General features: G+C 40.6%; 2 protein-coding genes across 10 annotated transcripts in view; both read left to right on the top strand.

The window, feature by feature from the left end:
- lama2 (laminin, alpha 2) overlaps positions 1-10,915 on the top strand; it is a 171,309-nt gene extending 160,394 nt beyond the window's left edge. For 4 of the 9 annotated variants that reach the window (XM_048208189.1, XM_048208190.1, XM_048208193.1 and 1 more), the window contains 11 exons: positions 1,047-1,198; positions 1,275-1,451; positions 2,900-3,107; positions 5,633-5,686; positions 6,107-6,219; positions 6,299-6,488; positions 6,806-6,964; positions 8,780-8,933; positions 9,019-9,149; positions 9,227-9,449; positions 9,863-10,915. In XM_048208189.1, the coding sequence (XP_048064146.1) occupies positions 1,047-1,198; positions 1,275-1,451; positions 2,900-3,107; positions 5,633-5,686; positions 6,107-6,219; positions 6,299-6,488; positions 6,806-6,964; positions 8,780-8,933; positions 9,019-9,149; positions 9,227-9,449; positions 9,863-10,017 (1,716 nt within the window). In that variant the 3' untranslated portion in view covers positions 10,018-10,915. The remainder of the gene's footprint in view (positions 1-1,046; positions 1,199-1,274; positions 1,452-2,899; positions 3,108-5,632; positions 5,687-6,106; positions 6,220-6,298; positions 6,489-6,805; positions 6,965-8,779; positions 8,934-9,018; positions 9,150-9,226; positions 9,450-9,862) is intronic. The other 5 variants (XM_048208191.1, XM_048208195.1, XM_048208196.1 and 2 more) reach the window with 2 other exon arrangements.
- Positions 10,916-13,124: 2,209 nt separating this feature from the next.
- LOC125278842 (enoyl-[acyl-carrier-protein] reductase, mitochondrial) lies at positions 13,125-22,935 on the top strand. The gene is made up of 10 exons (XM_048208199.1): positions 13,125-13,420; positions 15,008-15,105; positions 15,256-15,387; positions 16,994-17,137; positions 17,228-17,330; positions 17,425-17,527; positions 17,602-17,675; positions 17,747-17,807; positions 22,550-22,622; positions 22,705-22,935. The coding sequence occupies exons 1-10, from the start codon at positions 13,272-13,274 to the stop codon at positions 22,863-22,865; spliced, it is 1,098 nt and encodes a 365-aa protein (XP_048064156.1). The 5' UTR covers positions 13,125-13,271; the 3' UTR covers positions 22,866-22,935.
- Positions 22,936-22,942: the final 7 nt, after the last annotated feature.

The raw sequence follows: 22,942 nt of genomic DNA on the forward strand, positions 1-22,942 counted from the left end.
CCAAAATTAGCACACATATGTATGGATACACTCAGAGGACACCCCAAAAAAGTGGTGGAGATCAGGCAAAAGTTGGCGCTCTGTCAAAGAAACCTTTAAAAAACATGTTTTTCCTTACTAAATTGCCTGTATTAGCTGTAAATTATATTTCCATCTATGATCCAAGTGCTTACATGCTATAATGAAATATAAATATGATACTTTTTTACACATGTACTTAAAGGCCTTAAAGTGCTTGAACCCCGATGACTGCTGCTCGCAGCTGTATTTTTGAGTGGTTTTAGAGTGTTACACTCAGGGCCTAAAATTAACACTCACCAAGTACCAAATGCAAGTAAAAATCAGCGTTGGCGAGTATATGAAATAGTGTTAATCGCCAAATGGAAAGACAAATTAAGATATTTTTGATGAAATCCAAGACTCAATGTCTATAATCAACACTTTTAAGGTCCAGAAAGGTACTAAAGACATCGTTAAAACAGTCATGTGACTGCACTGGATCGACCTTAATGTTATGAAGAAACGAGAATACTTTTTGTGCGCAAAAACAAAACAAAAATAATGACTTTATTCAACAACATCTACTGTGTCATTCTCATACGTTGTTTACGTCCAGCGCTTCAGGTTCATCGTCAGAACGGCGACTCATTATTGGCCGGCTTCGCATGCGTTATGCTGATCACGTGATTAGCTTCGGCCAATACTGAACCGATTTCATCAAAAATATCTTAATTTGTGTTCTGAAGATGAACGAAGATCTTACATGTCTGGAACGACATGAGGGGGAGCAATTAATAACAGAAACTTCATTTTTGGGTGAACTAACCCTTTCGGTAAAGTAATTATGGGAATTTATGTAAATTGACATCACTAGTAACTAGTAAAGGTGAATTGTGATAGTGATTTCCACTGATTTTTCTTATGAGAACTCTTTCTTGTAATCACTCACTCAGTAGGAGATGAACACATGAGAACACAGCCCAGAGATCAAGAACGTGAGGTCGGTTTCTAAACCTCATCCCGTCTGTCCTTCTGTCTCTCTGCAGCCCTTCCTGTCTGTGCAGCTGAATAAAGGAGCTCTGGAGGTGCTGGTGTTCACAGGCAGCAGGAATCCACGCAGAGCTGTCAGAAAACCCGACAAGGGAATCCTGCATGATGGGAGAGAGCATTCGCTGCGCATCCTGAGACTCCCGGGAGCGTAAGCCCACCCTCTCTTTCTCTGCGCTCGTGTTTCTCAGGCCTCTTCAAAGCTCATAGAGCTTGTGTTTGTGCAGATCTTTCTCTGTGCAGGTGGATGAGGAGCCGCTCATGCAGCAGGCATTACCCAGCGATCACCCTCTAAGCATCCATCGGCTCTTCGTCGGCGGGATCCCGGTCGAGATAGAAACAGGCGTACAGCGGCCCAACGTGCCGTTTGAGGGCTGCATCTGGAACCTTCTCATCAACACTGTGTAAGTCCAAACTCCATCCGTCAGCACCTCACATCATCTCGTGCAAACACAGCTTCTGTGCTGGAGTTAATGGCTTAATGCAAATTCATGCAAAAGTGTCCTTGTTTATGTTACACATAAGAAACCTAGTCATAAACCGCCCTGTTGTTTACTCAGGATTCAATGGCATCAGTCTGTAAACCCCTTTTTGGTTATAATCAGTACTTTATTTTTTAGAGTGGTGTTAGATATAGAGTGACAGAATCGTTTCATTCATTAGTTTGGTATTCCTTTCGGTTGGTAAAACTAGTTTTGTTCACTCTTAAGCCCAAAGTATAGTTCACTTTTTACGCGTACGCGAGGGTCTGCGTACAGTGCGCATGATGTGAATTTCGTCAAGAGAATGGTTTCCACCTTGTGGATAAGTTAATTACTGCAAAAGAAATGAAATGCACACATGCGACACATGCACATTTAATTTTTTTTGCAAAGTCCACAAAGTTTATCCACAAAGTCCATGGTTTTCCAGTGGAATTGGGCTACTTTAACACTGTTGCCGCAGGTTGTTTTTCCTGTTCGCGGGTTGAAGCGACCACAAATAAATTGATATTTAGCCCCTGGATTAGTAATTTTACCAGGGGAACCCTGCCAAAAATGAAATTTTTACCCCCAGAACATGAATTTTACTAAGGGATCCCCCCTGAAACTTGATTGGGTTAGTTTTGAGCAGCAATTTACAAGGTAGTCAAAGAAAAACTGCATAAACAGAACAGGCCGGAACGCATGCAAGCTACAGCGACAGTGGAGGCCTACATAGACGACAGATTGAAAACTGTGCATGCGTCGCACGCCTGTGTATGCATACGAGTCGAATGAAGTATACTTTGCAAAGCTGTGCTTATACACTAGCATACACATAAAAAAACGAAGTATACCCAGAGCTTAAGCACCAGATTTCTCCTAACAGCAAATCACCGCTTTCTTTTATACAGATAATAGCATGGCAAAGACGTTAGCAAGCCTTCCATGCTTTTCGAGGTCACCTTTAACAGCTCAAGATAAATGTAGCAACCTCCAGAGCACAATTCACTGCAATATGTCACTGGATTGTGCTGTAGTGACTCTGAACACCAGCGACTGGTGTAAACATTGACCCATTTTTTCCCAGCCTCCCGTGGCTGTAGATTAAAGGTCTTGTTTTCCTTCCAGTGCAGTTTTGAGGTGCAGTCATAAGCTAAACGCTGTATGACATTAATAATCACAGTTTTTCTTGCTCTAATGAGGAGTATGAATCTCTGCCAGTGGGCTGTGCGTCTTTTCCACTAGAGCGAACCCCATTGCCCTCTACTGCACTCATTTAAATGAGTCTGTCCTTGCTCATAACTGTGTTCATTATTCACCTGATTGGAGTCACGTTGTGTCATCATTCCCTCAAGAGCGGCTGTGTGTTGTGTGTGTCAATGAAACAGCCCGGTGGACTTCTCTCAGCCCGTGGCCTTTGAGAACGCAGAGATTGGTCAGTGCCCTGACCTGGCCCCGCCTCCAGCCCCGCCCGAGATCCCTGAAGAGGAGGAGGAGGAGGAGGAAGAGGAGGCTCCGCCCAAACCAGCGCTGCCACATAAAGAAGTAGATCGACCTCGACCTCCAGCCTCCACTGTACGTCCTAACAAAGGCATTGTGGGTAGAGAGTGCTGTGTGAATCCTGTAGTTAAAGTTCACATACTTACACTATTCACTATTCAGTCTGTACTCTGATGTAAATGTTGGCACATACATTTGCCCCAGAGCCGTTTGTCCTGTACCAATTGTGTTTTCATGGAAGAACTAAGAGCTAAATTAATTATCACACAACGCTGCTATGCCGGCTTCAGATTCACATGTAGGGCATGTAGGCTGCACAATTTGGCCAAAAAATGTATGATTATATATCAATATGACAATAAAATATTAATAACAGTAATAATCATATTTATTATTATTATTCAAATAAAAATATTAATCAAAATAAGAAATATTACTTTTGTACAGAAGAGGATTAGGGCCAAGCAATACAAAAAAACTCCTGAGATTAAAGTCATTATAATGCAAGATTAAACTTGTTAAATTTCTAGAAAAAAAGCCGAAATACGTCAAGAATAAAATCATAAAATTTTGAGAATAAAATCGCGATTCAAGAAAAAACACATAAAATTTCAAGAAAAAAGTTGTAATAAAATTTTGAGAATAAAGTTGTTTCAAGAAAAAACGCATAAAATTTAGAGAAAAAAGTCTAAATAAAAATGTTTAGAATAAACTCATTCAATTTTGAGAATAAAGCTGTTTCAAGAAAAAAATTGTAAAATTTCAAGAAAAAAAGTCATAATAAAATGTTGAGAATAAACTCGTTAAATTTCGAGAATAAAGTCGTGTTTCAAGAAAAAGCTCGTTAATTTTCAAGAAAAAATTAGAAATAAAATGTTGAGAATAAAGTTGTGTTTTGAGAAAAAACTTGTTAAATTTCAAGTAAAAAGCCGAAATACGTCAAGAATAAAATCATTAAATTTTGAGAATAAAATCGCGATTCAAGAAAAAACACATAAAATTTCAAGAAAAAAGTTGTAATAAAATGTTGAGAATAAACTCATTACATTTTGAGAATAAAGTTGTTTCAAGAAAAAACGCATAAAATTTAAAGAAAAAAGTCTAAATAAAATTTTTTTAGAATAAACTCATTCAATTTTGAGAATAAAGCTGTTTCAAGAAAAAATTTGTAAAATTTCAAGAAAAAAGTCGTAATAAAATGTTGAGAATAAACTCGTTAAATTTCGAGAATAAAGTCGTGTTTCAAGAAAAAGCTCATTAATTTTCAAGAAAAAATTAGAAATAAAATGTTGAGAATAAAGTTGTGTTTTGATAAAAAACTCATTAAATTTAAAATCTAAAATGCTTAATGTGGTTTAATGTATTAAGACAGTGGTATTAAAGGTGCCCTAGAATTAAATATTGAATTTACCTCGGCATAGTTGAATAACAAGAGTTCAGTACATGGAAATGACATACATTGAGTTTCAAACTCCATTGTTTCCTCCTTCTTATATAAATCTCATTTGTTTAAAAGACCTCCGAAGAACAGGCGAATCTCAACATAACACCGACTGTTACGTAACAGTCGGGATCATTAATATGTACACCCCCAATATTTGCATATGCCAGCTCATGTTCAAGGCATTACACAAGGGCAGCCAGTATTAACGTCTGGATCTGTGCACAGCCGAATCATCAGACTAGGTAAGCAAGCAAGAACAATAGTGAAAAATGGCAGATGGAGCAATAATAACTGACATGATCCATGATATCATGATATTTTTAGTGATATTTGTAAATTGTCTTTCTAAATGTTTCGTTAGCATGTTGCTAATGTACTGTTAAATGTGGTTAAAGTTACCATCGTTTCTTACTGTATTCACGGAGACAAGACTGTCGTTATTTTCATTTTAAACACTTGCAGTCTGTATAATTCATAAACACAACTTCATTCTTTATAAATCTCTCCAACAGTGTGTAATGTTAGCTTTAGCCACGGAGCACTATCAAACTCATCCAGAATCAAATGTAAACATCCAAATAAATACTGTACTCACATGATCTGATATGCTGCATGACGAACACTTTGTAAAGATCCATTTTGAGGGTTATATTAGCTGTGTGAACTTTGTTTATGCTGTTCAAGGCAAGCGCGAGCTCCGGGGGCGGGGGAGCACGAGATTTAAAGGGGCCGCAACCTATATATCGGTGCATAGTTAATGATGCCCCAAAATAGGCACTTTTCTCAAAATGTAATGATTTTATTCTCTACATTTTATTTAAACTTTATTCTTGAAATTGAATGATATTATTATCAACATTATATTTACACTTTTTTTATAGAAATATAATAAATTTAATCCAGCATTATAATCTCTAATCTAATGATTTTATTCTTTATTATTACTTGGCCCTAATCCTCTTCCGTACTATTGTAATAGTTTACTGTAGGAATGAGGGATTCTATATGTGCAGTATTTTACATCACATTTTTAACATGTTTATTTCAAATCAGGGGAGCCGTGTTTGTTTTCTTTCCTCATCACAATGCTTTAGTGCTTCAGTGACTGACAGTGAGTGTAGAAGCTTCATCTGAGCTCTTTTGTCTCTTTCTGCTGCTGTCACTCTGCTGCTCTCAGGCCACGCCCCCCACCAAGGCCATGCCCATCCCAGACACGCCCACCGAGCCTGTGGTATTAACCTACTCACACACACACACACACACACACACACACACACACACACACACACACACACACACACACACACTGAATATTGCAGTTCCTCTATAGAGAGGCACACTGAATGATGCTCTTGGCCTTTGACTGACTGTAGCAGTGAACTTTCATCTGCTTTATGCTGCTTCTGCTGTTTCTGCAGCTTAGTTTCGATTTCTGAGTCCCAGTATTGTTCAACAAGCTCTTTTATCTCACAAGACGATTGAATTGCTCATGATAGGAGTCCAGTCATGTGAGCACATGAGACAGGACCTCCATTCGCTGTTCTCTGGCTCCATCTACTGCCTGTAAAGTGTAAAATAGCAGTCAAACATTTCTGAAACTCATGGAATGTTTGGAATGAGTTTGATTGACATGTGCTCTGTCCAATCACAGGTTTCATGTGCAGCAGAGGCGGAGCCTGTTGTCCTGGAACTGGCCAAACAGTTTGGTCTTTCCAGAAACAGTCACATGGCCTTCGAGTTTGACGACAGAAAGGTGAAGAACAGGTGAGTGTGAGTTATCATCATCATCATCATCTTCGTCCTCCTCATCCTCCTCATGTGTTTGTGTGCATGTGCTCGTCAGGCTGATCATCGAGTTCGAGATGCGCACCGGAGCAGACTTTGGGCTGGTGTTCTACATGGCCAGAATAAATCACGCCGACTTTGCCACCATCCAGCTGAAGGAGGGAATGGCTCACCTGAGCTTCGACCTGGGCAGCGGGAACACCTCCGTCAGCGTGCCGCGCATCATCAACGACGGGCAGTGGCACAAGGTCAGAGCTTTTGACCTTTGACCCCTGATGTATGTCATACGTGTTTCTTGAGCAGCAAATCATCATATCAGAATGATTACTGAAGGATCATGTGACACTGAAGACTGGAGTAATGATGCTGAAAATTCAGGAATAAATTACACTTTACTATATATTCACATAGAAAACTATGGAAGTTTGTTTCTGCCACCGAATAAAAAAGAGGCTTTTTATCTCATAATTCTGACTCGCAATTGCGACTTTATATCACACAATTCTCAGAAAAAAAGTCAAAATTGTGAGATAAAAATAGAATAAGTCATTTCGTGTGTTTGTAGATCCGTGTGATGAGAGAGAAGCAGAGAGGGATCCTCACGATCGACAGCCGCTACTCCAAACACACCACCAGCCCGAAGAAAGCTGATATTCTGGATGTGGTGGGGATGCTGTATGTGGGCGGTTTACCGCTCAACTACACCACCAAACGCATCGGGCCCGTGAGTGTGACGCCTCATACACACATCAAAACACATTCAGAAGAGTCAGAGTGTGTTCACGTTGATTGTATGGTGAGGCCAAAGACCCATTTTCAGCTAAGGCTGAACAATACAGTACTACTAACTAAGAGAGGTCTGGATTTTACTGATGATACTGAATGAAAACAAACATAACACATAAAATAGTGCTGAGCTTTAATAGTAATAAAAAACAGCACTGAACCATGAAAATGTACTGTACTTTTTAAATTTAAAAAATATGAATATATTAATTATACCTTGATCATTCATATTAGTTCATAGTGCATTAAATAATGTTAAGAGATACAACTTTAAAATGTCAAAATGTATATGGGTCAAAGATGAAAAAAGTGTTTTCAAGCATTAAAACAATAAGTGTAATACAGCTTTGAATTGTTGTTGTTGTTCAGTACATCAGAATGTATAATTTGTTTGTTTTTTTTCTGAGCAAAAATTAAATATCATACTTTTTTACCATGATTTACAGAAAAATCTTGTCAGGCATATTTACAACAAAAATCTATTTATGCCATATTAAAGACTAATTACTTTTATCCCTAATGCTAATTACTTGTAATTTTACATTTTTAAACTTTGCCACTATCCTAGGTTTTGGCCAGAATTCTTTACTCATTTAAAATGCAATAAAATTTAGTATGCTTTTATATATTTTAATGCGTACAGATCAGAATAAGTGTGCTGTTTCAATTTTGACATAAATATAAGTGTTACACTGAATGACAACGGAACATTATTTCACCCACATTTTGACATTTTATTCCCCCAAAACTTATTTGAAACCTTAAAAGTAGATTTTTTTTCCTGCATTTAGTGTGCTTTCTATGTATATAAAATCACTTTTGTAAATTTCTATTGATGCAGACATCTAAATGTCTTTGACCCATGAGTAAATGTTGAAATCAACAATGAACAATACTTTAGTTAAAGTTACAGATGGACTCTTATTGTAAAGTGTTTCCATTTTATATAAATCCAATCAGTCATGCTTACAGATGGCCATCTTTAAACATCTACACAAAGCCATAGCTTTGAAATTAGATACATATGTATATTGTATGTATACACTCACAGTTAGTATTAGTTTGTATTTAAGAACACTTGATCAAAATAACAAAATGTGTATCACAGTCACTATGTAAAAGAACTGAAATCGAATGCATTTCTGATTTGTTTCTGCCAGCTTTGCTTTCTAATGTCACTAGCTTTAAATATGCAACTTCGCTGGATAACAAATGCAAAAAAGTGACCAGCTGGATATAAACGAATGCAAATAGATGGTAACGATCATTAAACATTTGGTTTGTGTGTTTTTTTCACATTGTTTTAACCGTTTGAGGTACTGCTAATGTTAGCGTCCTCTCAGTCTCGACGGCGAACACTGCTGTTCATCTAGTCAACAAATAATTTACTTTATAATGATATTAAAACACGTACAGTAGTGTATAACACACAATTTCACTGTCTGTTTTAAATCCGCATCTGAAGAGTCACTCTGTGCAGCTCAGTCTCACGTGTCAAAACAAACTCCACGAGGCGTCGGTGGTTTTTATTTCACCTCTAGAGGTCGCTCTCGTGCTGTATAATGACAGCGAACCCGTCTCAGCCTCTCCAGCAACAGATGCAACCCAGAAACACTATCGATATGGATTTTTGCCAGTTTCAGCAATCAGTTATCAGTGCCGATGTCGAGCTCTAATAGCTTTTGGGGTCGCTGTACGCTATATGCTATATGTAATAAGTTGGCACCATGTGACGCTGCCTGTGCTTTTGCAGGTGCTGTACAGTATCGACGCTTGCATTAGGAACTTCAAGATGATGAATCTGCCCTTGGACATGGAGAAGCCCACGTCCAGCTACCGCGTGGGCTCCTGTTTCGCCAACCCTGAGAAAGGAACTTATTTTGATGGCACGGGTTACGCCAAAGCTGGTGAGGCTCAATATTTCAGCTAGTCATTTAAAAAACACCATATTGTAGCAGACGTAGAAGTGCGATGATGGTGTCTGTCGCACAGTGGACGCGTATCGAGTGGGAAATGACGTGTCGGTGGATCTGGAGTTCAGGACGGCGCAGAGCAGCGGCGTTCTGTTCGGCGTCAGCAGCCAGAAGATGGACGGACTGGGCATTGAACTTGTCAATGGAAAGGTCTTCTAGATTTTCCTTTGGTTTTAACATTAAGTTGTTTTCTTGTGAATAGTTTGTTCATTAGAGTGTCTGTGCAGCTTTTGCTCCATGCTGATAATGGAGTGGGACGCTTCACAGCCGCGTACGAGCCCGGGCAGGAGGCGGGGCTTTGTGACGGACAGTGGCACTCTGTCTCCGCCCACAAGCTGAAGCACCGCCTGGAGCTCATCGTGGACGGCAGGAAGTCCGAGGCAGCGAGTCCAGACGTGCGCTCTGCCTCCGCCGATACCAATGACCCTGTGTATGTGGGCGGATACCCCGGTACGTCAATCAAACTCATTCAAAAACTGGTGTGATGGTCATGACAGCAGTACCAAACACCAAACGTAGGGTGAATTCAGGGTGATTTTGCCATTGAGATGACTTGGAAAAAAATATCCCAATGAACTTGAATTCACCCTATTGAAAATATGATTATTGTGAGTTTAACTCAATGCATTATAGAGGAGAAGTTTGATGGGACAATCCCAAAATACAGAAGTTCTGGAAAATGCATCATTTCAACACTCCTAAAAATTAGGAACGGACAATTACAAGTTTCAGTTTTTATTATTAAACATACTACATTAAACTAGTGTTTAGATCATCTCAGCGGCCAGAAACATTCACATAACTGAATCCGTGTGAATATTTGCTGATAAATGTCTGAGATGGTGTTTGTGTGTGTGTTGCAGAGGGTCTGAAGCAGTTCGGACTCACTATAAACACTCCGTTTAAAGGCTGCATGAGAAACCTGAAGATCACTAAAGCTGGGAAAACTCTGGAGGTTCAGATGAACAAAGTCCTGGAGCTCAGAGGAGTTCAGCCGCTCACCTGCCCTGCTAGTTAAACACACACACACACCTTTAACCAAATACAGTGTCACCTGATTCATTTGTCAAAGTGAATCAGTTCAGTAACAATCTACATGACAAAGAACAGAAAGTAAACTCACAGAACTAACTGAATCACGGCTCACAGGAATACTAAAAAACAAGAAAACCCTCCCAAACCAGATCAAAAACTACAGTCTGATGTCATCAGAGAACTTTTACTATACTATAAGGTCCCGTTAGTTAACTTTAGTTAATGCATTAACTAAATACATTTGTTACACTATGCATTAATCCTTGTTCATGATAGTTAATAAAAATAAAAGTATTCATTGTTGGTTCATGTTATCTCAGGTCCATTAAATAATATTAACAGATGCCGCTTTTTAATAATGCATTAGTAAATGTTGAAATTAATAACTAATGTAGTTGACTAATGTTAACCAATGGACCCTTATTGCCAACTTTTAATGCTGTAGTTCATTATAAAACTGATTACATGATTTTCTGCTCAGATCTTTCAGATGTTCCCATATCAAAGAGGTCTGATTAAAACTCTGTCATATTCATCACCACATCATCAACAATCTTCATAAACTTGTAACAAGTAGTTACACTGATGTAAAATTTGAATGAATTGCAGCCTGTTCACAATGAAAAGTCAAACATAAGAAAGTAGGCCACACTTTGACTGTGACCACAGTATGAATGTAGCCTAAAATATCCTAAAATATCAAAGTAGACTCGAGGAATCGGGGCGGCTGTGACACACTTCATCTGAGAGCACTGCCAAAGAAGTCGACAGACGTTCCTCTCTTGAGGTCTCGGTGTGTGTGATTTGCATGGAGTGATTACATGTACTGTGTAATGATCAGTATTTCAAAATAAAGAAATATCCCCTCTGATGGCACTTCATTTCGGCTGTGTGTGTTTCCTTTCATTGTGTCGAAATGATCATTGCATTGAGCAATTTAACAGCCTGACCTCAAATGAATCAAAAATGTTAATAAATGTATTTGTCAAGCTGTTAGATGAGAATAATATTAATGAAAAACTCCAGCATCAGTTTTAGTGTTAGGCTAAATAGATCAGTGTTTTAAACAGATTAGGAACTTTCTGAAACACATTTCTCTTCTTATCAAAACTGTTAAGGAACTTACACTTTAAGGTCTTGTGCTTGATGATAAACTCCACATATGAAAGCCTTAAAGAAAATGTTAAAACTTTGGATTTTATAAAGATACTGGTAAAATCAGAACTCACTGAACTCCTGCGCCTTTACAGAGACCGAGTCAGGTTCTGGAAGTATTGGATATGGCTCAGCAAGGAAATCATACATACAAATGCTGGATACTGTTCATCATCGAGGGATGAGTATGACCTTATGAGCTTTTAGGATCTGTTCAGTCTTCATACAGAAGCTTCACTCCAGAACAGACGTCTGAAACTGGATTTACAATATGCTCTTTCCCCTGGAATATGAAGCCAGACCTGAGTATGTTAGACCTTTAGAATGAGGATAAAACCTTACTTGGACATTCATTTGGACAACATTTTTTGCACTATTACTCCCTGGGATTTGAAAAGGCAAAATGTTATATTAACCCTGAATCAACACACCCTCATGAATATCAGCAGAAATGTTTGGATCTAAAGGGTTAGTTCACCCAAAAATTAAAATTCTGTCATTAATTACTCGCCCTCATGCCGTTCCACACCCGTAAGACCTTTATTCATCTTCACAAATTAAGATATTTTTGATGAAATCCGATGGCTCAGTGAGGCCTGAGCAATGACATTTCCTCTCTCAAGATCCATTAATGTACTAAAAACATATTTAAATCAGTTCATGTGGTTCAATATTAATATTATAAAGCCACGAGAATATTTTTGGTGCGCCAAAAAAACAAAATAACGACTTATATAGTGATGGCCGATTTCAAAACACTGATTCAGGAAGCTTCAGAGCGTTATGAATCAGTGTGTCGAATCATGATTCGGATCGCATGTCAATCACGTGACTTTGGCACTCCGAACCGCTGATTCGACACAAAAGATTCATAACGCTCCGAAGCTTTTAATTTTTGGGTTGAACTAACACTTTAAGACCTGTATTCACAGAGGGATCCAAAGCAGATAATCGTGTATCGATTTTTTCAAATCTAGGTATGATCAAGTTGTTTTTACTAGATGCAGTTTTGGTCATTTCAAAGCTTACATGTGGCTATTAATTAAAAACATACTAAGTTCACATACTCGTTTCTCTGAAAAACAAAGCTGCAGGTGCTTTGAAATGTGCATTCATGTTTTTGTTTTTGTTTTGGTTCGTGTGGTCCCGCCCACTGCCAGTTTACCCTATAGTATTCGGTTCGACACCTTGGGTTGCCATTTGACAGAAAACACAGTGTATTGGAAGCCAGCAAACAAACTGGGTCACAGATCACAGATTCTACCCCACCCAAAAGCCTCGGCATGTATGGGAGCATTTTTAAAATGCAGATAAATGAAATTACAGCGTAAGTTTCCTCGCCTTCCATTGTCAATTCCTCGCTCCTGTTGCGTGTCCTCAATCTGAGTGTTGAGTCTGAGGAGGACAACTCTCTCTAATATTTTGAGTTTAGATTACAGTACCCATTTCATCATATTCAATATTACATATTGTTATTACTACTATTACAGTTTCTCAGGTGACTGTATGATATATCACATGGTGTTCCACAAGGGTTTGTTCTCGGCCCCTTTATTTATCATGCAACATGAAATGGATGATACTTTTTATATATATCACAAAGTCTGATGAACCTAAAGATATGAGAGTGAGGAGCCGACTGACGAGACGATGGCGGAAGATTTTTGCAAAATTTTGGAATCGAACCCAGTGCTAATAGGGAACCTGCAAAGGATTGTGTTTTTCTAGTTGTTGTGTTTTTCATTAAGAATAATAACACCATTCAAGCAATTGAATTTGAAAAGCAAAAGTAAAATCTGCATGAGCATTCATAGTCTAATTTGTGCGGAGCGTTATCAGTTCGTTCCATTCCCCCCGCCCCGCTGACATCAGTATTACCCGTGCCGTCACACATCGATTAACCAGTGTGAAAACTTCCTCACAGTCACAACCCAAGGATTCCTTGAGAAAAAAATAGTTAACTAAGAGTGATTTCCTGCTTGAAAGACTGAAAGCAGAACTGTTAAAAGGAAGCATTAATTTTTTTCCTCATTCTACAAACTATTAAGCTCACAGTTAGAGGACAGCAGAAGAGAGAGAGTCATGCTCATCAGAAGTCTGCTGCTCAGAGCTGCCCATGATGGGACGATCCTGCTGAAGGTCCGTCAGAGATGCTCTTCAGTGTGGAGAGAGACTCATCACTGCTCGGCTTTAGTTTACAGAGAACACTCACATGACATCGATACTGTCAGGTATGGACATATCAGTCTCTTTAACCACTCATTCAAGTTCATAGCAGTGCAGTATGTTGATTTTTAGTCTTAATTATAATGTAAATGTGACTTATTTTGTGATGAATGAATAAGAGACTGTAACATCCACACCTCAGCCCAAGGTCAAATGAACTGACCACAGCAATCATGATTGGCTTTATCCAGCCATCTGAATCAGATTGTTGTTTTCTGTTGGTGGTGATTGTGTTTTTTAGAGACTGGAGTTTATTAAAGTATTCAGACCCCTTCTTTTTCACCTTTTCTTATGAAATATCTGAAAATATTGCTACAGTGGTAAGAAAAAGTATGTGAATCACTTGCAGAATCTGTGAAAATGTGAATAATTTTAACAAAATAAGAGAGATCATATAAAATGCATGTTATTTTTTGTTTAGTACTGTCCTGAGTAAGATATTTTACATAAAAGATGTTTGCATTTAGTTCACAAGACAAAACAATAGCTGAATTTATTAAAATAAGTATGTGAAGCATTGATTCTCAATACTGTGTGTGGTCACCTGATGATCCACGACTGTTTGTGTGTTTTGTGATGGTTGTTCATGAGTCTCTTGTTTGTCCTGAGCAGTTAAACTGAGCTCTGTTCTTCAGAAAAATCCTCCAGATCCTGCAGATCATCAGTTTTCCAGCATCTTCTGCATATTTGAACCCTTTCCAGCAGTGACTGAATGATTTTGAGATTCATCTTTTCACACTGAGGACAACTGAGGGACTCAAACTCAACTATTAAAAAAGGTTCAAACATTCACTGATGCTCCAGAAGGAAACACGATGCATTAAGAGTCGGGGGGTGAAAACTTTTGAACAGGATGAAGATGTCACAATTTTTCTTATTTCATTTAGTACTGCCCTTCAGAACCAACAGAAGATACTTTCATGTTTCCCAGAAGACAAATTAAATACAATTTACCTTGATATTCAAATTGCAAAAGTGTTCACCCCCCGACTCTCAATGCATCGTGTTTCCTTCTGGAGCATCAGTGAATGTTTGAACCTTTTTTAATAGTTGAGTTTGAGTCCCTCAGTTGTCCTCAGTGTGAAAAGATGAATCTCAAAATCATTCAGTCACTGCTGGAAAGGGTTCAAATATGCAGAAGATGCTTGAAAACTGCAGAATCTGCAGGAGCTGGAGGATTTTTCTGAAGAACAGAGTTCAGTTTAACTGCTCAGGACAAACAAGAGACTCATGAACAACCATCACAAAACACACAAACAGTCGTGGATCATCAGGTGACCACACACAGTATTGAGAATCAATGCTTCACATACTTATTTTAATAAATTCAGCTATTGTTTTGTCTTGTGAACTAAATGCAAACATCTTTTATGTAAAATATCTTACTCAGGACAGTACTAAACAAAAAATAACATGCATTTTATATGATCTCTCTTATTTTGTTAAAATTAGTCACATTTTCACAGATTCTGCAAGTTTTTCACATACTTTTTCTTGCAACTGTATATTGTAGTTCTGCTCTTTGGTAAGCGGTGGATTATCTGTTGGACACTTGTGAAAGAGCTCACTGACCGCCGGTCATTTGTCTTCAGGATGGAGCAGCTGCTGTTGCCTCCAGTGAAAGACGGCTCCGTGAGAGTCCGCATGCTGGCGGCTCCTGTCAATCCTGCAGACATGAACATGATCCAGGGTAAAGTCATGACACACACATCTTCATGTCTGTTATTCCTTCTGTCTAATGCTGTTTAAATCAGATGCTTTATAGACTTTCTGTTGTACTCTTTGGCTGAAGAAGATGAACTGACTATAACGGGTCATTGGTGATGTGTCCATACTGTAGGTTCGTACCAAATCTTGTGCCCCCTCCCGGCGGTGGGGGGGAATGAGGGCGTGGGAGAGGTGCTGGAGGTGGGCAGTGATGTCACATCTCTCCGACCTGGGGATTGGGTCGTGCCCATAGATGCTGGCTTTGGTAAGGAGATATTCACTTTTCAACATCAAAATCTTAAATCCTTAAATACTGAGTACAACTCAACTTTTGTGTTGCAGGTCATTTAGACCTGCACTGGTTTCCTTGCAACGTACCAAAAATCTACATTATGAAAAACACTAAAAACCCTTGTTTGTTTGTTTTTGCCATGACCACTGAGGTGCAAATACCTCTAAGTATAAATAGATTCTAACATTATTTGTACTTCTCAAACCCTTGAAAATGGGTTTCTCATGCTTCTTCTCAGTGCTGCAATAGCAATTGAGATCCAAAACTAACAACCAAAAACATCCTTTGACAGATGTTTTGACTCTAGATAAAGAAAGTGACTTTTCCTTGGATGATTCAGAAGAAGAGTCTTACATTTTCAAATTCCATAAGAGATTTGTATATTTTAGTGTTTGACAAGCGTAACTAAAGGTTTTCTGTTTCTCAATCTGACCCAACACAAAAGTTGTTAAAACACTTCTACACATCTGCGTGTCCAAACTAAATGAAAAATATTCAGAAATTTAAAGAAGTTGGGAAATCGAAAGCAGGTCCAACTGCCCCCCCCCCCTCAACATGGAATATAATACCATAATGTGTATTTCCAAATGCATTTCAATAACATTCAGTGAGCGAAAGATTTAATGTGGGACTTGATTGTATCCTTTGGAATTTGATGACAGGCAGTTGATCAGCGAGAGCTCCGAGGAAAGTCCTTCAAGAGTTGGAGAAAGTGATTAAATTCTGATGAATAATTACAAAGTAAGAAGTATAAATTGCTGCCAATATACTGAATAAAACACAGTGACAGTGCAAAGTGAAATTCACTACCAACATTTCAACCTGGAGCACTGATGAAAACGTTTACGGTTTTCTGAGATTTAGGGAACGAGACATCGTGACAATAGCTGAGCTACGAGGAAATCCTTTCTCCTTATCAATCCTGATTGAATCCCACTGATGCAGGTGCATTGGCCAATGGTGTTTAAGTCAGGCACTTTCATATAAATATGAGCTGCAGGCAAAAATACCATTAGCTCATAATCATATGACTAGGACAATACACTCTTGTTCCCTACATCTCCGTGGACCAAGGTCACATGGCGTTCCCTTTCGATTGTGGTTCTCTCGTCATTGCATTATCCAATCATGCCGCATTCTAGAACTTGAATCAGTCTCAGTGGGCAGGATAAAGAAAATAACACCAGTAATGTTCACGATGGCATCGCCAGTGTTTACCAAAACAGATAAGGTATAATATGGTAGTATACCACGGTATGAACCAGGGAGGGAGTTTACACAAGCTCTTCACAACAGGGGCTTGGAAGATGAGATTATGGTCAGTGCAGCTCTCTTGCTCAGAAACACAGGAAACACCCCGACTCTAAGCCAGGACAATCACATCTATGATCCACTGTGACAGCCTCTGTTTCCTAACAGGCATTCCCTAAAATCACAGTTTTAAGAGGGAGTACACACAAATCCACCCGTTTATAGAGGCTCAAAGGAAGGTCCCAGAACTAAGACCAATTCCCATGCTGGAACAGTAGATGCCTCACACTCCTGAGAAACTTGATCACCATCATGTTGTGTGTGTCAGGCACATGGAGGACAGGAGCTGTGTGTGAAGAGGATGAGCTCATATCTGTTCCTAAAGACATCTCTCTTCTGGGGGCCGCCACTGTCTTCGTGAACCCCTGCACTGCCTACAGGATGCTGCGCGACTTCCAAACGCTCACCCCTGGTATGGAAACTCATACGTGGTTTAGTTTTTCTATCTTACCGAAGGAACAGTAAGTCTTGAGTGATTTGTTGAGATCTGTGTGTCGTGTAGGCTGTACAGTGATTCAGAACGCCGCTAACAGCGCAGTGGGACAGGCTGTGATTCAGATCGCCGCGGCACTGGGCCTGAAGACCATCAACATCATCAGAGACAGGTACAGAAGGCCTCGAGAGCGGAGGAAGACGTTCTTTAGAATAATTGCATGTGGTATAATGGCTCATATAGTGTATCGTATTTCTTGAACTCAGACCAAACTGTGCAGAGCTGATCGATGAGCTTCAGTCACTGGGAGCTGATTATGTCATCACAGAAGAGGAAGTGATGTCATCAGGGCTTCATCAGGTCTTTGAGGTGGGGGATTCTGCTCTTCTGCAACCGTTCGGTTTCTACAGAATTGCTTAAACACAGACATTGCGTTTCTGTAGGAGGTTCCCAAACCTAAACTGGGCCTGAACTGTGTCGGGGGCTTGAGCGGAGGACTTGTGCTGTCTAATCTTGAGTAAGTGTCACACGCACAGTGCAGTTTCATGAGAAATTCATTGTGTTGACGGACATCCTCTTTTATTTCAGTTATGGAGGAACGATGGTCACATACGGAGGGATGGCCAAAAGACCCCTCCAGATCCCTGCTGTGAGTTTATGATGTTCAATAATAATACTGATTAACACAAATCATGTGTAATCAGCAACAGCTGCTATTAATTCTTCATCTACTGCTATTAACTAATATAGAGGATTAACAAAGATTATAGAATAACACAAGACATGTGACTCGTATTGTTTTGAATGGGAGAAAGTGTAATATGGCGGAATAAGTCCCGCCTTCTAAATAAGAGCCAATCGCCGACTGGTAAAGTCATCGCGTCACTTCAGCGGCCGTTAGAATCACCGGTTTCTATAGAAACAGTCAGACGCGCGCCTCCGAAGAGACGCGCATTTAGGTCTGCGCATGCGCATTAGCTTGATCCAGCCTGAAAAATAGGTTTTTTTTGTCATGATTCGAGCGTTTAGAAACTAAATTTATGAGCCGGTTGTTGTTAGATTTCATTGGTGATTTCAAATATGAAATTTAATTGTAAGGCTGGCGAACAGTTTTGGAGAATTTGATGTTTCCCCATTCAAAGAGATTGCATGATGCCCAGGATGCCCGAGAGGCGTTTTTAAAGATGGCCGCCGAGTGAAATGACTTGTCTTAAAGGGACTTTGGGATTAACTAATGAGTACATAATAGCAAATTTGACAGTTCTTTATTGGCTAATCAATGATTACTGAAAGAGATTATCATCATTAAGAACTATTAACCAATTAAGAAGTACCAAGTGATGTCACGGTCACGACTGTAGCCTAAGTGATTTTTTCAGACTAGTCCCATGTTCACATAATATTTCAAGGCATGTTGCGATACTTTTAAAGTTTTGATCAATACGTCCAGTAAAAGTAGTAAATTACAGCAAATAAGTGTAATTTCTGTGGTAATCGACAGCTTAAAGGCGACCTATAATGTAATAAGTCTCTCAGAATGTGTCTATGAAGTTTCAGCTCAAAATCCCCCACAGATCATTTATTATAGCTTGTCAAATTTGCCCCTATTTGGGCGTGAGCAAAAACACGCCATTTTTGTGTGTGTCCCTTTAAATGCAAATGAGCTGCTGCTCCCCGCCCCCTTTCCAGAAGAGGGCGGAGCTTTAACAGCTCAACAACAACAAAGCTGGAGAATCTCACGCAGCCAAAATGAGGATTGTCAGTAACAGAATCAGAATCAGAATCAGAAAGAGCTTTATTGCCAGGTATGTTGTTTACACATACTAGGAATTTGTTTTAGTGACAGAAGCTCCACAGTGCAACAGAGTAACAGCGACAAGACAAGACACATAATAAAAAGAATAAAATAATAATATACAAATTTACAAGATAGACAAAGTGCAAAAAAAGCAAAAGACAATATATATTATAGACAATTGTATGTACAATTATGTGTGCAAATTGAGATATAAATAAGTGTTTTAAGTAAATAATATGTAATAGTGTTGTGTGTTCCGTGTTTGTCAAGTGTTCATGAGATGGATTGCTTGAGGGAAGAAACTGTTCCTGTGTCTGGTCGTTCTGGTGCTCAGGGCTCTGTAGCGTCGACCGGATGGCAACAGTTCAAAGAGGGCGTGTGCTGGATGTGAGGGGTCCAGAGTGATCTTCTTTGCCCTTTTTCTCACTCTGGATAAGTACAGTTCTTGGAGAGTGGGGAGGGTTGTGCCAATGATTCGCTCAGCAGACCGGACTACCCTCTGTAGTCTTCTGAGGTCAGATTTGGTAGCTGAGCTGAACCAGACGGTAATTGAAGTGCAGAGGATGGATTCGATAATGGCAGAGTAGAACTGTTTCAGCAGCTCCTGTGGTAGGTTGAACTTCCTCAGCTGGCGAAGGAAGTACAACCTCTGCTGGGCCTTTTTCACAATGGACTCGATGTGGTTGTCCCACTTCAGGTCCTGGGAGATGGTGGTGCCCAGGAACCTGAATGACTCCACTGCAGTCACAGTGCTGTTCATGATGGTGAGTGGGGGGAGAGCAGGTGGGTTTTTCCTGAAGTCCACGATCATCTCCACTGTCTTGAGCGTGTTGAGCTCCAGGTTGTTAAGACTGCACCAGACAGCCAGCTGTTCAACTCCAGTCTGTAAGCAGACTCGTCACCGTCCTGGATGAGGCCGATCAGTGTGGTGTCATCCGCAAACTTCAGGAGCTTGACAGAGGGGTCTTTAGAGGTGCAGTCGTTGGTGTAGAGGAGAAGAGCAGTGGGGAGAGGACACAGCCCTGAGGGGCGCCGGTGCTGATGGTGAGGGTGCTGGATGAGAATTTCCCCAGCCTCACTAGCTGCTGCCTGTCTGTCAGGAAGCTGGTGATCCACTGACAGACAGAGGTGGGCACGGAGAGCTGAGTTAGTTTAGGCTGGAGGAGTGATGGGACAATGGTGTTAAAAGCAGAGCTGAAGTCCACAAACAGGATCCTCACATAAGACCCTGGTCTGTCCAGATGCTGGAGAACATAATGCAGTCCCATATTGACTGCATCATCCACAGACCTGTTTGCTCGGTAAGCAAACTGCAGGGGTCCAGTAAGGGTCCAGTGATGTCCTTCAGAAAAGCCAGAACCAGTCTTTTCAAATGACTTCATGGCCACAGACGTTAGAGCCACAGGTCTGTAGTCATTTAGTCCAGTAATTTTGGGTTTCTTTGGACAGGGATGATGGTGGAGCGTTTGAAGCATGAGGGGACTTCGCACAGCTCCAGTGATCTGTTGAAGATCTGTGTGAAGATGGGGGCCAGCTGGTCAACGCAGGTTTTCAGACAGGCTGGTGAAACGCTGTCTGGGCCTGGTGCCTTTCTTCTCTTGTTCTTTCTGAAGACCTGGCGCACATCATCTTCACTGAACTGAATTGCAGGTGTGGGGGAGAGTGGGGTTGATGGAGGTGTGAATGGTGATTTTTCAAACCTGCAATAAAACCCATTCAGATCGTCTGCCAGTCGTTGATTCTCCACAGAGCTGGGGATGGTGTCTTGTAGTTGGTAATGTCTTTCAGACCTTTCCACACTGAAGCTGTGTCATTAGAAGAGAACTGATTCCGAAGTTTATCAGAATAATTCCTCTTTGCCAATTTGATCTCCTTTTCCAGTGTGTATTTGGCCTGTTTGTACAAGACTCTGTCCCCTTTTCTGCGAGCATCTTCTTTGGCCTGACGGAGCTGGCTGAGTTTTGCAGTGAACCAGGGTTTGTCATTGTTGTAAGATAAATGAGTCTTTGTAGGAATGCACAGATCCTCACAGAAACTGATATATGATGTAACAGTCTCTGTGAGCTCGTCCAGATCGGTGGCAGCAACTTCAAAAACACTCCAATCAGTCCATTCGAAACAGGCTTGTAAAGCCCGCTCTGTTTCGGTGGTCCATCTCTTTACAGTCTTTGCTACAGGTTTAGCTGATTTCAGTTTCTGCCTGTAGGTTGGTATGAGATGAACTAAACAGTGATCAGAGAGCCCCAAAGCTGCCCGTGGGACAGAGTGATATGCATCCTTTATTGCTGTGTAACAATGGTCGAGTATATTACTGTCTCTGGTGGGACAGGTAACATGCTGTCTGTATTTGGGCAGTTCACGTGAGAGAATCGCTTTATTAAAGTCCCCGAGAATGATAAGAACAGAGTCCGGGTGTTGTTGCTCGCTCTCTGTGATCATATCAGCGAGTAACTGTAAAGCCGAGCTCACGTGCGCTTGCGGAGGAATGTAGACGCTCACCAGAATGAACGAGCAAAACTCCCGCGGCGAATAGAACGGTTTGCAGTTAATGAAGAGTGTTTCAAGATCTGGACAGCACATCTTCTTTAACACCGTTACATCTGAACACCACCTTTCGTTGATGTAAAAGCACGTCCCGCCGCCGCGCGATTTCCCCGTTGATTCAGCGTCGCGATCTGATCTAAACAGCTGAAAGCCCGGCAGACATAACACGCTGTCCGGAATGGCGTCGTTCAGCCAGGTTTCCGTGAAGCACAGAGCAGCCGAGTTCGAGAAATCCTTATTTGTCCGGGAGAGCAGAAGGAGTTCGTCCGTTTTGTTGGGCAGAGAGCGGAGATTCGCCAGATGGATGCTAGGCAGCGGCGTTCTTAATCCGCGCTGTCTGAGCTTCACGAGGGCGCCGGCGCGCTTTCCCCGTCTGCGCGTCCTGAAGCGTCTAAACAGCGCTGCCGCTCCGCCGACTACAACATTCAACAAAACGTCTGAATAATCGAAATCCGGTAAAAGATTTTGTGGTGTGAACTGCCGAATGTTCAGCAGTTCATCCCTGGTAAAACTGATGGTGTTTGAAAAACAGAAAACAGGAAAAACTAACAAAAACAGAACAAACACTGAAGAGCTAAGCACTGTGGCTGCCATGCGCGGCGCCATCTTGATCTTGAAGTAACGGATCAAGTAACGGTGTTCAGCCTTACATTGTTCAAACCGGAGTCGACGCTGATGGTTTATGATTGCTCTCAAATGTTGTGAATGGTCTAATATTTTTTCCAAAATCGCGTTTTATCGGACAGAAACACTCCTTTTTTAGCAATCGAGCTTGTCAGGGTCAACTTTCAGGCTATCCAAGCTAACGAGACTCTAAATAGTGTTCAGTGCTCGTCTGTGCAGCCAATGACAGAACAGTAAGCATGCTTTGCTCCAACTTTTGCCATGGTGTTAGACGCACAGGAGACCCGATGATACCACTTAAACACGAAAAAAGTCACATTTTCATGATATGTCCCCTTTAACTTGTATTGAACCCAAAGCATTCCTCAAAAAACAAAAAAACAAAAAAAAAATCTGACCTTTATATTCAATTTCCTCCTGAGCAGAAATCCTTCATATTCCACAATGTGACTCTAAAGGGCTTCTGGCTGACCAAGTGGAAAAGACGCCACAGAGAAGGTAAAGCAAAGATATAATGTTAGAGCTGCTGCAGGCCATATGGTTTCACATCTTAATGTTCTGTGATGCGTTTCACCTGCAGATAAAGCCCAGCTGAAGGCCATGTTGGATGCTGTGTGTGACCTCATGAGAGCCGGACAGCTGTCCACACCACACTGCGTCCAGACGCCATTTCAGCACTACACACGGGCGCTGCGAGCTACTGTACAATCACACAGCCGCAAACACGTTCTCATCATGTAGATGCTGTGTTCTTCTGATCGTCTGCAGATACACATGCTTGTTCACATTAAAGGTGCCCTCGAATGAAAAATTGAATT

The sequence above is a fragment of the Megalobrama amblycephala genome, linkage group LG11 (genome assembly GCF_018812025.1).
Source record: "Megalobrama amblycephala isolate DHTTF-2021 linkage group LG11, ASM1881202v1, whole genome shotgun sequence".
Lineage (NCBI taxonomy): Eukaryota > Metazoa > Chordata > Actinopteri > Cypriniformes > Xenocyprididae > Megalobrama > Megalobrama amblycephala.